This window comes from Lithobates pipiens, unplaced genomic scaffold, assembly GCF_037356315.1.
Source record: "Lithobates pipiens isolate NorthernLeopardFrog02 unplaced genomic scaffold, aLitPip1_a1.2 Scaffold_18, whole genome shotgun sequence".
In the NCBI taxonomy this organism is placed as follows: Eukaryota; Metazoa; Chordata; class Amphibia; order Anura; family Ranidae; genus Lithobates; species Lithobates pipiens.
This window is the reverse complement of record NW_027507758.1, coordinates 196,969,400-196,986,405: the sequence shown is the minus strand read 5'-3', so window position 1 is coordinate 196,986,405 and position 17,006 is coordinate 196,969,400. Positions and strand designations below refer to the sequence as shown.

At 41.8% G+C, this 17,006-nt stretch overlaps 1 protein-coding gene across 1 annotated transcript in view; it reads right to left on the bottom strand.

Annotated features, from left to right (window-relative positions):
* Nucleotides 1-2,491: 2,491 nt before the first annotated feature.
* Nucleotides 2,492-17,006, bottom strand: part of RMDN2 (regulator of microtubule dynamics 2) — a 649,991-nt gene continuing 635,476 nt past the window's right edge. Inside the window, exon 10 of the mRNA XM_077486505.1 lies at nucleotides 2,492-3,204. Within this exon, the coding sequence (XP_077342631.1) occupies nucleotides 3,151-3,204 (54 nt within the window). The 3' untranslated portion in view covers nucleotides 2,492-3,150. The remainder of the gene's footprint in view (nucleotides 3,205-17,006) is intronic.

Sequence of the window (17,006 nt, the reverse complement as noted above, 5' to 3'; positions counted from 1 at the left end):
AGTGTTTTTATGGAGATCATCTCAGTCAAACGGCGCCGCCAAACTGCCATTCATCCCACTAACCCGGCCCTACCCTCTCTTAATTCACCTAATGTATTTAAAAGAAGGCAAACAAACGAAATCTAAGATCCTATTTCAACTCAGTTTAGTCTAATCAAAAAAAAAATATGTATATATATATCACTACACTTGAAAGGATCACTGGCCGATCCAATTTTGATGGGCAACATGGATATAATATCCATGCAAGGTGACAAATCCATCACAAACAATTCCAACATACACTAATTTGGTGTGATGTGTCAACCAAGGCAAAACTTGAAAAAACCACGACACAGGAAAAAGTTGGGTAATTCTAAAGTAACCACATTGACAAAAGCCAACAAGGAAAACAGAAGAAAAAACCCACAAAGCCCACACCCCAACCCCAAATTGGGAAGGAAAAAAGGGAATAACCTAACAACCCTCCTAGGGGTCTTCTATGTGGGCTTACCTGTGCCGGGAGTACAGTGACAACAGATCCTATTTAAAAGAATTGCATTCTGATGATTTTCTCAAAATAAAGGAAAAACCGAGAATCATGTGAATAATAATGTTGAATGTTGTTAACAAAGATACAAAATATAACATTAATATGGGAAACCCACTACAATAAGAAAAATCTCTCTTAATTGAGGAGAAAGAAGAGAAAAAAAAGGGAGGAAAACGCTCCCACATGTCTCCAATCCAACCCATATTTGGTCATCCTATTTTCAATCAGTTTTACCTGAAATGAAACCATCCAAAAATGGCCTAAAACTCTCAGTGGTTTCATTTCAGGTGAAACTGATTGAAAATAGGATGACCAAATATGGGTTGGATTGGAGACATGTGGGAGCGTTTCCTCCCTTTTTTTTTCTCTTCTTTCTACAAAGTGTTATACAAAGTGTAGTGATATATATATATATATATATATATATTTTTTTTTGATTAGACTAAACTGAGTTGAAATAGGATCTTAGATTTAGTTTGTTTGCCTTCCTTTAAATACATTAGGTGAATTAAGAGAGGGTAGGGCCAGGTTAGTGGGATGAATGGCAGTTTGGTCCCCTCCTCTCTTTTTCTCCCTTTTTTTCTTCCCTATGTTGTTCCTTTTGTGTGGTGGAGAGATGCGATGCCATCTCCTTGGTGACTGGCACCGCTGACTCCTTCTTCTGCCCTACACTGACGCTTAGTTGCGTCATTTCCGTGTTGGGATTGTCATTTCCGGTTCCGGACTTGTTGCCATCTCCGGAAGTTGTGGGTGATGATCGTTTCCGGTTCTGGGTGAGGACGGTGAACCAGATATGGTTGGAATGACGGTGACGGCGGCGCCATTTGACTGAGATGATCTCCATAAAAACACTCTCCGCCGATGGAATGTATTAAAGATAAGAAAGGGTTTTTCCTCCTCCTTTTCTTCATATTCACGCTTGGTAAGTAAGTGAATAGGTATATTTTAGGTTGAAACCGATATGGATTATCGATCTTTTGGGGCTACAAACAAAGTGCGGCAGGCTCCTCCCCTTCCACCTAAGGGGCATTTTTTAATTGGAGGATTTTTTGGCGCCGATCGTTTTGAATGGGGCTATTTAAGGCAGACACCAGAAGCCCAAACAGGTGGAAACTCCTCATATGTCTCTAAGAGTTTCAGGATTCAGGGTGTATTGGCAGAAGGACTTAGGAATCGATGTCTTTGGTCTTTGGATTGGGGACTGCAATATCACTGTAAGTAATAGCTATATCTTGTTTCTACTTTTGAGAGAAGCAGTGAAGTAAGAAAACTTAAAGTATCCTAATTGTCTTTTCTGCCCAGGTTTCCTGATGATTGAAGGCTCAGTTGTTGTGTGTGTTTTTTCCACACCTGAGCCATTTGATACGTTAAAACGAGTTTTCTTTCCATCCATGGTTGAGCATTTTTGACTTTGGCTTTGTAGTACAGTGACAAATCAACAGTTTATCCTTTCCCTCCTTTTGGGCTGTCTTTGTTGGGCTGTTCAGATGAAGGAGAGAGAAATGTCTTTCTGGAATAAAGGGGCGAACATGTGAGGGGTCGAGTGTTGGCGTTTTTCATGTATACAATGATTTTTACAAACATTTGTTTTTTCTTTATGTATATTATTGGTTTGCGTTATATTTATTGTTCATTATGTATTTACAGAGAGTGGCTTCCCTGAAGAAGAAATTATTTATATGCACTTTTTTTGAAACACGTTGGTTTAGCCGCTCGTTTGTTGTTTACATTCATGTATACTGTACTGTTTAATGCATTATTGTATGTCTATATAATAATGTTACATTATGGATTTTTTCTATATATAATGTTTTTTTTTTCTTTTTTTCTTCTATATTTATAATAAATAAATATTTCTTTTTATAAGTAGTATATCATTTTTTATTGCCTTAAAAATCCCATTTATTTTGAGGTATCAAAATTTGGACACATTCTAACAGAAAGCAAAACTTGACCAAATTGTTTAGACTAAAAAATATTTTTATTGTGTTAACGCAATACGTTCTGCAGGTACTGCTTATACAGTACAGGATTTCCATAAAATTTAAAATACACTATACAAATTATAATGATGAAAGTAATGCTGTGGACATCCAGATTTTGTAACATTGTATTGTTCTAAAACTGCTATATAGATACTGCAATACAAGGCCAGAAATAACATAATTAAAGAAAAGCTACATTTTTGGTGAAGAAATCTGTGTAGAACCTGGATTCTCCAAGCTACATTACCTGGAGTCTTTAGAAAAGAATGTGTGGCTTTTGCATTTTGTACACATAAGCTAGTATACTGTACCTCCTGTTGTATATTCCTTGTTGTCTGTCATATGTTGTTGGAAGACAATATACTGATTTACCAAAGAAACATCAGGATGGAAGCAGAAACAATTTGTATCCACCACAACTGTCTGAATGGCATTTCAGTTGTGGTTTCCTTGGAATTAAATCCATAGCTAAATGTAGCCTATTTGTAAGCAATATAATTTGATTTTAATCAATAATTAAGAGCCATGCTATAAGAATTCACATCAGTGTGTACCGTAATTGTTGCATAGTATGGAGGGTTTATTTTATTGGACTGGGAGATCAATTACTGTTTGCTTGGACATAAAATATTATTACGGCCTTAAGGATATAATTAATGTTTCCAGTTCTTTCTGGGCATCAAGATCCTAAAATAAATGAAAAAGAAAAATGATGACTTTATTAAAGAGGAATTGCAGTCTGCTCACATAATTTATAATAAAAACATCTTTGCCATTCTGAAGCTTCCCTCCAAACACTTTGCATATTATTTTATATATACTGTGATTCTGTACTTGCCAAATATGCTGCAGAAATCTCCCTCCACTGAGTCTGGCTGCAACCATCTTAACTGCGGGCAGCTGAAGCTGCTGCCTGTTCACTTCCTGGATTTACACAGACACACCTCATCCCCCCTCCCTTCCTGGCAAGCTCTCATGAGAGTGAGAGAGAGCTGTATATGATGTCATAAGCCTAGGCATTTTAACAGACAAGAAACAGGAAATGGGCTGTATAAGGGATTTACTGGCAGGAAAAAAATGTTTTACTATTCAAAGTTAAAACACATAAGGGCAGAAGATTTAATAGATGGAAAGTTGAAAAAAATTACTTAAATTTTACATTGATAAATTGGGTAAAACACACAGGTAAGCATTACAAAAATTCCAAGTCATAATGAAGCATTTGATCAAATACACGTAGAAAGGTTCACAACTTAGACATTTACATATTCTGAACAGCTAACAATGAGTCTTATACACTATCTTAAACTATACACTAACTGACTAAATTGTAGATCACTGCTGAAAACAGCTAAATTAGCTCATTTAATAAGGCAGTGACAAAGAAATTACAGTACTATAACCTGTTATTTTAATAATTGTATTTCTTGCATAAAAATATCTTAGAAAATAATTTTCTTTCCTCTTTGGACTACAATGCATTTCTCTACTGCCATAATAAATAAGTCTGAGATGTTAAAGATGATACTAAGAAGATATGGTGATTGCTATTGCCTGACTTATGTAAATTAAAATGCTACTTTGAGGGCTAATAAGGTAGTTATTCCTGCGCTGCCACTATTATGTGATAGATCGAGGAACTGCTGCGTTCCCCGAGATGGGTCAAACCAAATCCACTTAGTTACAACGTGAGGGTAGGTTGGTGTCACGCTGTTCTGGTTTAAGGTATTACACGAGAAGGGATAGTTCCCTATATTTCTCACTCAACAAATATGAGTGGGAGAGGTATTTCTCACTCAAACATATAGGGGAGGGGTATTATCCCCTAACACAATATGAAACTCTTCCCCTCTAGCTAGAAGTGTATATAATATAATTATATTTATACAAATTGTCAAACACTGGAATAAAACCAAAATTTTTTAAAAAATTTAAAAATTAGTAAACGCACTACAGGGGTGCCTGCACCTAGACCCCACACAGGAGATATAATACTTGTTTGACCAGAAAGGTAAGTTCAGTGTTATCGCGGTACACCAATACGAACAATATAGTCAGAAGGATTATCAGAAAAGTAAACACACTGCAGAGCCAGCTATAGTCAGCTGACTAACCATGCACCAGAATGGAAAATATAGGCTTAGCTCCGTCGCCTTCAGCAGACCCAGCAAGCAAAAAAGTGCTATGTGCTAATAAAACCAGGGTAAATAAATAACAACTGCATGTCTCTTGGTGCAATGTATAAAACGTAATTTAAAATAAAAGTGAAATCAAGTGACCAAAATAGATTAATAAACGTGCTTATCATAAGATAGAAAATCATAATGTGAGAAAAAATGATAAAATTATAAAATCTGTTTCTGAACGAAAAGTAAATACCCTACAGAGCCTCTATATCAGGTATGTAAGGTTTAGCTTGTTGAAACGTGCTAAGTGCAATAAATTAATAAACGTGAATTTCATAAAGTAGACCAAAACATAGTGTGGGGAAAAACAAAACAAAAAAAATGATAAAATTAAATACCCTACAGAGCCACTAGATCAGGTATGTTAAACTTTTGAAAAATCACACAATTCCAGAGTGCAATAAAGATTAGGTACCGATACGCTAAAGAGACTCTAGAGCAGCATATGTGAGAGCAAAGGTGCAAAAATAATAAACACACTACAGAGCCAGGTTCGTATGTGCAGTGAGCTGCACGTGGATCAGCAAGCTGTTGTATCTACTTTAGCAAATTAGTCCAACACACAGGTGATGGGATGGAACAGTGAGGGCACTTCAACAGTATATATATATAGTTCCTCAAGGTGCTCGTATTTTTGTTGTAACTGTGCAATCTGATTGGAGAAACACTGCTTCCCAGTGGATTCCTTTTTTCATGACCATACACTCAGGTGGGCAATGGCCCCTTACCTTGTGGTAAGGCAAAAAACGCCTTAAGCTGGAGGTCTCTTTAACCACTTCCCCACCAGCGCACGACGATGTACGTCGACAGAATGGCACGGGCAGGCATATTGACGTACAGGTACGTCCAATATTCAATGCCGCCCTGACATCGGGAGCGCGCCGCCGGTGGCGCGGTCCCGCGCTGGTCAGGACCCCCGTGAGTCTGGTCGCGGGACCCGCGGACTCGATCGCCGCGGGCATCCCCGCGATCGTCTCACAGAGCGGCCGAATGGAGGAAATGCTGTGTAAACAACATTTCTCCATTCTGCCTAGCAACTAGTGACGCTGATCTCTGCTCCATGTGATTGGAGCAGAGATCAGTGTTCACTAAATGAAAGCCCAACCCCCCCACAGTTAGTAACACACCCCTAGGAACACTTAACCCCTACACTGCCACCCACTGGTTAACCCTTTCACTGCCAGTGTCATTTACACAGGAATCACTGCATTTATATAGCAGTGATTACTGTATAAATGACAATGGTCCCAAAAATGTGTCAAAAATGTCCGATGGGTCCCCCACAATGTCGCAGTCACAATAAAAATCGCTGATCGCCGCCATTACTAGTAAAAAAAAAAATAATAAAAAATTATTAATAAAAATGCTATAAAACTATCCCTATTTTGTAAACGCTATAACTTTTGCGCAAACCAATCAATAATCGCTTATTGCGATTTTTTTTTACTAAAAATATGTAGAAGAATACGTATCGGCCTAAACTGAGGGAAAAAAATGTTTTTTTATATATTTTTGGGGGATATTTATTATAACAAAAAGTAAAAAATAATGGGTTTTTTTCAAAATTGTCGCTCTATTTTTGGTTATAGCGCAAAAAATAAAAACCGCAGGGGTGATCAAATACCACCAAAATAAAGCTCTATTTGTGGGAGAAAAAGGACGTCAATTTTGTTTGGGAGCCACGTCGCATGACCGCGCAATTGTCAGTTAAAGCGACGCAGTGCCAAATCGCAAAAAGGGGTCTGGTCTTTGACCAGCAAATTGGTCCGGTCTGCAAGTGGTTAAGGTTCTTCCCACCAGGTTAAAACTTCTCCTTTCCAATGTGTTTGGAGCTCCAGGGGACCATAGTAAATTAATACAAAAAGGGTACCATAGTGTAGTAATTTTGAATGATAACCAATTTATTAAAGAAATTTACACAGGGTACTCAAAAACACAATTTTTCATTCATAAAATATCAGTGTAAAAACGAGTAGCGAACTGGTATCTCTATGCAGCAGCAGAGGGCGTCCTTCCCGTCCCTACGCGTGGCGTCACATCACGTGACTTCATCAGGGAATGCTGGGAAAGGACGCTGTGAACATATATATAGTCTCCAGTGAACACCTGCTGTGTTCGGCCATTTTCCAGTTGACTCCTTTGGATAGCATTGGCCCCCGCCATTTTATTAAAGCCCGGACGAGCGGCGTGCTTGAGTACATCGCCCTCGTCCTAGCAATAGCCTTAGATTAACCCATTTTATGTCGCGCCCGCGGGGCGCCGCCATTTTGTTGGTTTTCTATCTATTTCAAAGAAGTGTTTATCTTATACATGTCGCACATGTTGCCGCCGCCATTTTATAGGTTATTATCTAATTGTCAGGCAGCTCATACAAAAATAGAGACGGAACCTGAAGTGTTTACAATCCATATAGGTACTTATACTGGCGCCAGAGATAAGTTATAAATAATTTAAAAAAAAAAAATTATTTTGAGTATAAAGACCTAAAAGATAAAATTGGATTACAGGGAAAAAAAGGGGGGAAAGGATCGGAAGGAAGCCCACCGCTGCCACATATTCCTATACACAATATAAAATATCTATGTAGAGGACAATTAAAAAATGATAAAAATAAATCAATATTAAGATAAGATTGGCAATATCAATACACAAATATAAAAATTAATAAAAATATAAGAATAAAAAATCGGATAAAAAAAAATATAAAAAAAATATATATAAATAAAAATAAAAAATAGGAAAAATAATAAGTAAAAAATGTATAATAAAATCTATATCTATAAAATAGAGAGGTATTGCATGGGGAAATTATGTAGATGAATAAAAAGAAAGGGATCTTATGTGGATGTATATACTACTGGATATAGCAAATCGGGATTCTTACAGATATCATACAATCGCTTGATTTAAAATGTAAAAATCGCTCAGAAAACAATTTAAATCAAATTCTATATTCATACCTCGTGGTGCAAATGTGTCTAATGTAAAGATCCATTTTGACTCCAATTGGCTTAGTGTTCTTACTTTATGTCCTCCTCTCCAATGTTTAATATATGGTTCTATCCCCCAAAATGTTAGCTGTGAGGGGTCTCTGTTATGGTATAATAGGAAATGTTTTGACACGCTATGTTTGTCGTATCCTTTAAGGATATTTTGAACGTGTTCTTTGATTTGCATTTTAAGTGATCGTTTCGTTTGTCCCACGTATTGCAGCCCGCAACTGCATTCTAACATATATACCGCCCCCTCTGTGTTGCAGCAGATGAAATTCTTTATTTCGTATGTGTTTCCTGTGCTTGTAGATTTGAACTCAAACTTCTTTTGATTGGGCTGTTTAGTTCTTAGGCATGCGTAGCATCTTTTACATGGGAAGAAATCTTTTCCCGTGAAGAATGTGAATGTTTTTTTTGGGGGGTCTGGTATGTTTCTTACGATTTTATCTCGCATTGTGGGTGCTTTTCTATATATATAAATCTTGGAGATTTTGGTAGACTCTCACTCAAATGTTTATCGGCCAATAGTATATGCCAGTGTTTCCTTATTATTTTCTCAATTGTTTTATATATTGCAAATTAAAATCTAAGATTACGGGAAATCTTTAAACTTATCTTGTTTTTCTTTCTCTTTATCTTGGATCAGGTAAAATATAGTAGTATATTAGCATAGTATATACATCCACATAAGATCCCTTTCTTTTTATTCATCTACATAATTTCCCCATGCAATACCTCTCTATTTTATAGATATAGATTTTATTATACATTTTTTACTTTACTTTATTTTTATTTTTATTTATATATATATATTTTTATATTTTTTTCTTTATCCTATTTTTTATTCTTATATTTTTATTAATTTTTATATTTGTGTATTGATATTGCCAATCTTATCTTAATATTGATTTATTTTTATCATTTTTTAATTGTCCTCTACATAGATATTTTATATTGTGTATAGGAATATGCGGCAGCGGTGAGCTTCCTTCCGATCCTTTCCCCCCTTTTTTTCCCTGTAATCCAATTTTATCTTTTAGGTCTTTATACTCAAAAAAAAAAAAAAATGTTTAAATTATTTATAACTTATCACTGGCGCCAGTATAAGTACCTATATGAATTGTAAACACTTCAGGTTCCGTCTCTATTTTTGTATGAGCTGCCTGACAATTAGATAATAACCTATAAAATGGCGGCGGCAACATGTGTGACATGTATAAGATAAACACTTCTTTGAAATAGATAGAAAACCAACAAAATGGCGGCGCCCCGAGGGTGCGACATAAAATGGGTTAATCTAAGGCTATTGCCAGGATGAGGGCGATGTACTCAAGCACGCCGCTCGACCGGGCTTCAATAAAATGGCGGGCGCCAATGCTATCCATAGGAGTCAACTGGAAAATGGCCGAACACAGCAGGTGTTCACTGGAGACTATAAATATGTTCACAGCGTCCTTTCCCAGCAACCCCTGATGAAGTCACGTGATGTGACGCCACGTGTAGGGACGGGAAGGACGCCCTCTGCTGCTGCATAGAGATACCAGTTCGCTACTCGTTTTTACACTGATATTTTATGAATGAAAAATTGTAAGTACCCTGTGTAAATTTCTTTAATAAATTGGTTATCATTCAAAATTACTACACTATGGTACCCCTTTTGTATTAATTTACTATGGTCCCCTGGAGCAGGGCAAGATTAAGCACATCATGGGCCTGGTGCTGAGGATTTTGGTGGGGCCTTTTATAAACAATAAATAAATAAAAATCAAACTATTTTTTGTTATAACAAATTAAATTAAAGAGAGAGAGAGAGAAAAAGAGAGAGAGAGAAAGGGGATGAAAGAGGTGGGAGGGGTAAGGGAGGGAGGACGAGAGAGAAAGGGGGGGATGAGAGAAAGAGGATGCACATGAGCATGTGTGGGAATGACATCAACACAGCCTGGCCAAGGCAAGTCACCGAAGGCACAGAACCCAGAAGGAAGACCGGGTGAAGATGGAAGTGCCCGGGCCTGCCGGATTGATCACAGCACAGCACTGGAGGGCTCAGTCTGACAGGTAAGTGTACCCTAATGTGCCAATATGCTGGGCATACTTGTACATTATGGCATAACCTACCTCAGGGCCTCTAAAAAGTAGTAATGTTAGAAAAGTTTACTACCGCTTTAATATCACAGGAGCCTCTCATGGGGCCCCCTACTGACCCTGTGGCCCTTGGGCAGTGCCTAAGTGCATAGTTGTCAACATTTCAAAAATATTTTCAGGGACGCTTTTTTTTACAAATGCTATATTTAGAGTAGCTGACATCCCCCGTGTTCCTCTATACATCACAATAGTAATTACAAAATTAAATAAGTACTAATAATGGGGCAGAACAAATATGAGGACTGAGATTCCCTTTAGTTGAACTGACAAAAGTGCCCATTCTAGAGCTGGTAACATTGAGGATATTTAGTATAATTTTAAAGAACAGTTTTTGTGGGTAAGAGGCATAGGGGAGGAGTATGGATGGTATAAAAGTGGGAAGTATGTGCAGGCAAGGCAGAGGAATGTGGAGGGTCTAACAGTGGGTACTATGTACATGAGGGGAGTGCAGAGGGTATGGCAGAAGGCACTATCTACAGGAGAGGAGTGTGAAGGGTATGACAGTGGGCAGTATGCACAGCAGAGGAGTGTAGGGGGTATGACATTTGGCACTGTGTATAAGAGAAGAGTGTGGAGGGTATGACAGCGAGCAATATGTACAGGAGAGAAGTGTGGAGAGTAGAACAGTAAGCAGTAATTTCAGGAGAGGAGTGTGGAGGGAGGGTATTGACAGTGGGCACTATGTATAGGAGAGCAGTATGGAGGGTATGACAGTGAGTAGTATGTACAGGAGAGGAGTGTGGAGGGTATGACAGTTGGCACTATGTATAGGAGAAAAGTGTTGGAGGTATGATATTGGGCACTATGTATAGGAGAGGAGTGTGCAGGGTATGAAAGTCAGTAGTATGTACAGGAGAGGAGTGTGCAGGGTATGACAGTCAGTAGTATGTACAGGAGAGTAGTGTGGAGGGTATGACGGTGGGTACTATGTATAGGAGAGGAGTGTGGAGGGTGTCAGGCTGGCACTTACCGAACCGATGAGTCCGCTTGGGCAGAGGGTGGTCTCCCGTACGTGTCCGACTTACAACCCCTGATAGAGCAGACAGGTGGCTGAGAGTGTGGAGTGGTAAGAGAGCCTGTGATATGGCTCCAGGAGCAGGAACTTGCAGGAAGCTTCCGGCAGCAGGTGTGTAGATAGGACACAGGCAAACTGGGTACAGAACAGGAGCAGAGCGGGCAAGTCCGGGTGCAGGCAGGGTACGGCAACAGGCGGGCAGCAGAGGCACAGAAGGAGCAGGCAAAAGAGAGGTCAAACAGGCCGAGGTCAGATGCAGGCAGAGGTCAGCGGTGTCAAGGGAAAGCCGGGTCGTCAGGAGATAAGCAACAGGAACACAGGATACGAACAACGGGACAGGAACCGAGAAGCTGTTGATCAGGCAGCACCTGGGAGATGTCAGTGGCAGACCTAAGTAGGCCGTTTGGCGCCAAGCACCGCGCACACGCGCGCGCCGACGCGCACGGGCGCGCGCATAGGCGCGCCCGCGCGCGCCCCCGAACGCCGGCAGACACACCAGCGGTACCCGAAGTGCCCACCACAGCGCGCTGACGCGCACCAGCGCCAGCAAGGGCACGTGAGGGCACACACCGACGCTCACCAGCGCCCACAGGAGCGCGCAACACCGCACGCACAGGAACACGCACCCCAGCACGCACCGCAGGACATCGGCGCGCACCAACACGGGCAGCACCGCGACCAACCAGGTAACGACCCTGACAGTGCCCCCTCCCTAAGGGCAGACTCCGGCTGCCCAGGTGAGCCGATCTGGAAACCTGACGGTTCTTGAAGGCCCGCAAAAGTTCCTGAGCATGTAGATCAGGGGTGTCCAAACTTTTTTCAAAGAGGGCCGGATTTCATGAAGTGAACATGCATGAGGGCCGACCATTTTGCCTGACTTTTTTTGAACCGTTAAAATGAAATGCAAATTAAATTTTTAACCAAAGTTTATTGCAAACGGCATACTTTTAATTTCGTCACATGGATGACAAATCTACACAGGTGTTAAATCACTCTGCCTTTCATATATGAAGGCCGGATGAAAAAAAAAATCCAGGAAGCTGAAATATATGTCAGGAACATTCTAAAGTACATTAATAAAGGCTGTCTGTCAACTTTTAAGCTAAAAAAAAATATGAACAGGAACATAAAACCAAGTGTCCATCTTGTGAAATATAGTCATAACTGATTTAGACCAACTGATACTAACTGAGATTTTACATTAATCTGAATTGAAAAAGAAAACTTGTCTGCATTAATGTGAAGGGTGAAACTGAGATCTGGACTGCAGCACATAGGTCAGGTCTGGGTCAAAGGCAGTGGTTTTGATGCGCAAAATGTCCCGCAGGTGAGAGTCACTTAGTCTTGTCCTCACGCGGTTCTTGTTAAAGTTCATAACAGAGAACGTCTTCTCACATATATATGTTGAGCCAAACAAGCTCAGCATTTTCTTAGCCAATGTTCGAATCTCTTGAAACCGGCTTTTATCCAGTTGGCGATAAAAGTTTACAAGAGAGAGTAGTTGGTGACGACTGCGTAACTCGCTGTCACAATGCAGCTCAATGAGCTCAAGCTGCAGCTGATCTGGAGCATCATCGGGGTCAACAGAGAATGGAGAGGAGAAAAGGCTGATCTCCTTTTCAATAGCTGCAAAATCCTGAAAGCGCCGTTTAAACTCCCCAGCCAGAGATGTGATGTCTGCTGCATATCTGCTCATTTGCGCACTGATATTGTCCTGTGGAAAACTGGTCATTATTTCCTGCAACGCTGAAAAATGTATAAGATTGGGTTGTGCTTGTGACAACTGCCTTATGAAAAGTTGCAGCTTTGTTCCAAAGGCTTTGAGGTGTGAATAAAGCTGGTTCACTGCTGCATCTTTCCCCTGAAGACTCGCGTTCAGGACATTCAGATGCTTGGTTATGTCAACTAGAAACCCCAAATCGGCCAGCCACATTGGATCAGATAGTTCTTGCATCGGTTGTCCCTTTGTTTCCAAGAATTCTCCAATTTCCTTTTTGAGAGAGTAGAAACGCTGCAGTGCAGACCCCCAACTGAGCCATCTTACATCGTTGTGATATAAAACATCTTCGTATTCAGCCTGGATGTCCAGTAGAAACTGTTTAAACTGGCGGTGGCACAGGGCTTTAGAGCGAATAAAATTAATAGTCTTCACCACCGGTTTCATAACATGGTCATATTTGAGATGTTTAGCACAAAGAACTTGTTGATGAATGATACAGTGGAGTTTAATAGCTTTGCCTCCTTCTTCAATCACCTTGTTACAGATTAGGGCTGCTAATCCACTTCTCTCACCAGCCATGGCAGGTGCCCCATCAGTAATAATCCCAGTAACTTTGTTCCAAGGCAAGTTCATGTCATTTATGGCGGAACTAACAGAAACAAACAAATCTTTTCCTCTTGTTTGGTCCGTAAGACTCTGGAGGTCAAGTAGCTCTTCAGTCACATTCATTTCATCGTCCACCCCTCTCATAAAAATCAGCAACTGAGCCGTGTCAGATAGGTCTGTGCTTTCATCACAGGCTATAGAAAAGAAATCAAAATCCGCTCCTTTGGATGTCAACTGTCTCTTAATATCTGATGAAATCTCTTCAATTCTCCGTGCTACAGTGTTACGAGCCAGGCAAATGTTGGCAAACTCTTGCTTCTTCTCTGGACAGATATTCTCCACCATTTTCATAACACATTCTTTGATGAAGTCACCCTCAGCAAAAGATCTGCAATTTTTAGCAATTAACGTTGCCACCTCATAGCTTGCCTTTGTGGCATTTTCATTTGACTCACGGGCTCTTGTGAAAAATCGCTGTTGCGACATTAAAACAGCTTCAAGTTGCTTCAACTTTTCACTGCGGTCGCGCCCTGTTAGCTTGTCATATGTGCTATGTCGCGACTGGTAGTGCCTCTTGACATTAAATTCCTTATAAACAGCCACAGTCTCTTGGCATATCAGACAAACACAGTGATTCCGTATTTCAGTGAAGAAATATTCCACTTTCCACTTGTCCTGGAAGCGGCGGCCCTCACTGTCAACTTTCCTTCTCTTGTTTACAGTCGCCATTTTATAAATTGACCAGAATGGGAAAATGATTATGTAAGCGCAGTGTCAGAGGTTTTGGTCTAAGCGTGTTTGTCCCATACACGAATACACCGCCCAGCAAGAATTCTGCTACCTTTTGCACCTGTGTGTGGGGAAGATGAGCTGTTATTTGGATATATGTATTTAATTCTCTTTCTCTTTATTTCTCTCTTTCTCTTTATTTAATTCTCTTTTTCTTTATTTCTCTCGTTCTCTTTATTTCTCTCTCTCTTTCTCTTTAATTCTCTCTCTCTCTTTAATTCTCTCTCGCTTTAATTCTCTCTCTCTTTAATTCTCTCTCTCTTTAATTCTCTCTCTCTTTAATTCTCTCTTTATTTCTCTCTCTCTTTATTTCTCTCTCTCTTTAATTCTCTCTCTCTCTCTCTCTCTCTCTCTCTCTCTCTCTCTTTAATTCTCTTTATTTCTCTCACTAATTCTCTTTAATTCTCTTTATTCCTCTCTCTCTTTAATTCTCTCTCTCTTTAATATTCTCTCTCTCTTTAATATTCGCTCTCTTTAATATTCTCTCTTTAATTCTCTTTAAATATCTTTATCGGTAATTCTCTTTACCTTCTTTCTCCTCTCGTTCTGATTTCAGGCACCTGACAGCGCGCGGCGCCGCAGCCAATCCGCGCCGCCAATCCGCGCCGCCAATCACAGGCACTGAGAGATCTGCAGCTGCTGCAGGGACAGCTCAGTGTCTGCTATTGGCGGCGTGTGCTGTCAGCTTCCCGGAGGCCTTGGACCGCCCCCAGCATCTGATTGTCAGTGGGAGGCGGGGATGAGAGGCGGGGTGAGAGGCACTAGCAGCCAATCACCGCCACCAATCCCCGCCGGAATCACAGGCTCCGGACCTGCCGCACACGCCTCAGCTTGTCAGAGAGGCGCTCGGGGTGTGCGGAGCCAGGCGGGCCATAATGCAGGAGAAGCTGGGGGCAAGGTGGGGGCCATACAAAACCGGACCGCGGGCCGCAAATGGCCCGTGGGCCGGACTTTGGACATGACTGATGTAGATTGTCCTCGGGTTCCCAGGAGTTGTCCTCAGGTCCATAACCCTTCCACTTGATGAGGTACTGGGTTACATTACCCCTCTTCCTGCAATCAAGGATTGCTTCAACCTCAAACTCCTCTTCATTGTTCACTATAACAGGTTCGGGTGGGTCGGTGGTGCGGTCAGCAAAGGGATTTGGGGTAACGGGCTTCAGTAAGGTCACGTGAAAGACCGGGTGCACTCTAAAAGAGTCAGGCAGGTTAAGTTCATATGCCACTTCGTTTATCTTCCTTTTTACAGAAAAGGGGCCCATGAATTTAGGGCCTAACTTCTTGGAAGGACAGGCCATCTTAAGGTTGACTGTAGATAACCATACTTGGCTGCCGGGAGCCAGAACGAGTTCTCCCCGTCTCCTTTTGTCAAACGCCCGTTTATAGCATTCCTGGGACCGGGCCATGGTTTCCTTTAGGAGTTGGTTGTTTTTAGAAAAGAAGTCCAATGTCTCGGAAACTGCCGGAACAAGGCATTCTGGGACTGAGCTGGGCAAGAAGGCTGGGTGGAAGCCGTAATTGGCAAAGAACGGTGTCTGGTTGATGGCGGAGTGCAAGGAGTTGTTATAGGCAAACTCTGCCATGGGTAGTAGCGAGACCCAGTCATCCTGCGAGAAGGAAGAAAAACAGCGGATGTACTGCTCCAGGGACTGATTGGTTCTCTCCGTTTGTCCGTTTGTCTGGGGGTGATAAGCGGAGGAAAAGGCCAGTTCAATTTCAAGAGACCCGCAGAGCGCTCTCCAAAACCTCGAGGTGAATTGGGCGCCTCGGTCGGAAACAATACTTGCCGGGATCCCATGCAGCCTTACAACTTCTTTGACAAAGATCTTGGCCGTCTCCATAGCCGAGGGAGTGCCCCTCATCGGGAGGAAATGGGCCATCTTGGACAGCCTATCTACGACAACAAAGATAGTGGAGAACCCCTCGGAAAGGGGGAGTTCCACGATAAAGTCCATCGAGATCATTTTCCACGGTCTCTCAGGGACAGGTAAAGGTTTCAGTAGGCCCCAAGCCCGCGTCCGGCTGTTTTTATTTCGGGAGCAAGTGCTGCACGAGTCCACATAGTCCTTGCAGTCCTTAAGAAGTTGAGGCCACCAAAAGGTGCGCTGAATCAGTTCGGCAGTCTTCCGGGTACCAAAGTGTCCGGCCATCTTATGATCGTGGCAGAGTTCCAACACGTTTACCTTCAAGGCTTCAGGGACCACAATCTTGCCTTTATGCCAGAACAACCCCTCACTACAGCTGACCTCGGGGCTCGGGGGCATTCCAACAGAAGCCTGTCTGATCCGGGAGATAAGGTCCCCTTGGAGGAGCAAGAAGTTCCCAGAAGGGAGAATAGTATCAGGAGGCCGAGTCTCTTCGGGGATAGAAAACATACGTGACAGGGCATCCGGCTTGACATTCTTAGAACCAGGTCTATAGGTGATATGAAATTGAAACCGGGAAAAAAAAAGAGCCCATCTGGCTTGCCGTGGTCTAAGTCTTTTGGCAGTTCTCAAATATTCCAGGTTTTTGTGGTCGGTGTAAACCAGGATGGGATGTGCAGCACCTTCCAATAAGTAACGCCACTCCTCCAGAGCCGCCTTAATGGCCAGAAGTTCTCGGTCCCCAACATCATAGTTCCTTTCGGATGATGACAGTTTGCGAGAAAAGAACGCCACCGGGAAAAGAAGGGCCTTGGCACCCTGCCGTTGGGATAACACCGCCCCCACAGCGATTTCCGAGGCATCCACTTCCAGAACGAAGGGTAGGGCTGGGTCCGGATGTTTTAGAATAGAGGCAGAGGTGAACAGCATCTTAAGTTTTTCGAAGGCCAGCTGTGCCTCAGGGGTCCAAGAGAATCGGGTACCCTGCCTGGTCAGTTCGGTGATGGGAGCAATAATCGCAGAGAAACCCCTGATAAATTTCCGGTAGAAGTTGGAAAAACCGACGAAACGTTGTACGCCCTTCCTGTCCTCAGGTGCAGGCCAGTCCAGGATGGCAGATACTTTTTGGGGGTCCATCTTGATGCCCTCCACAGATATAACCAGGCCCAGGAA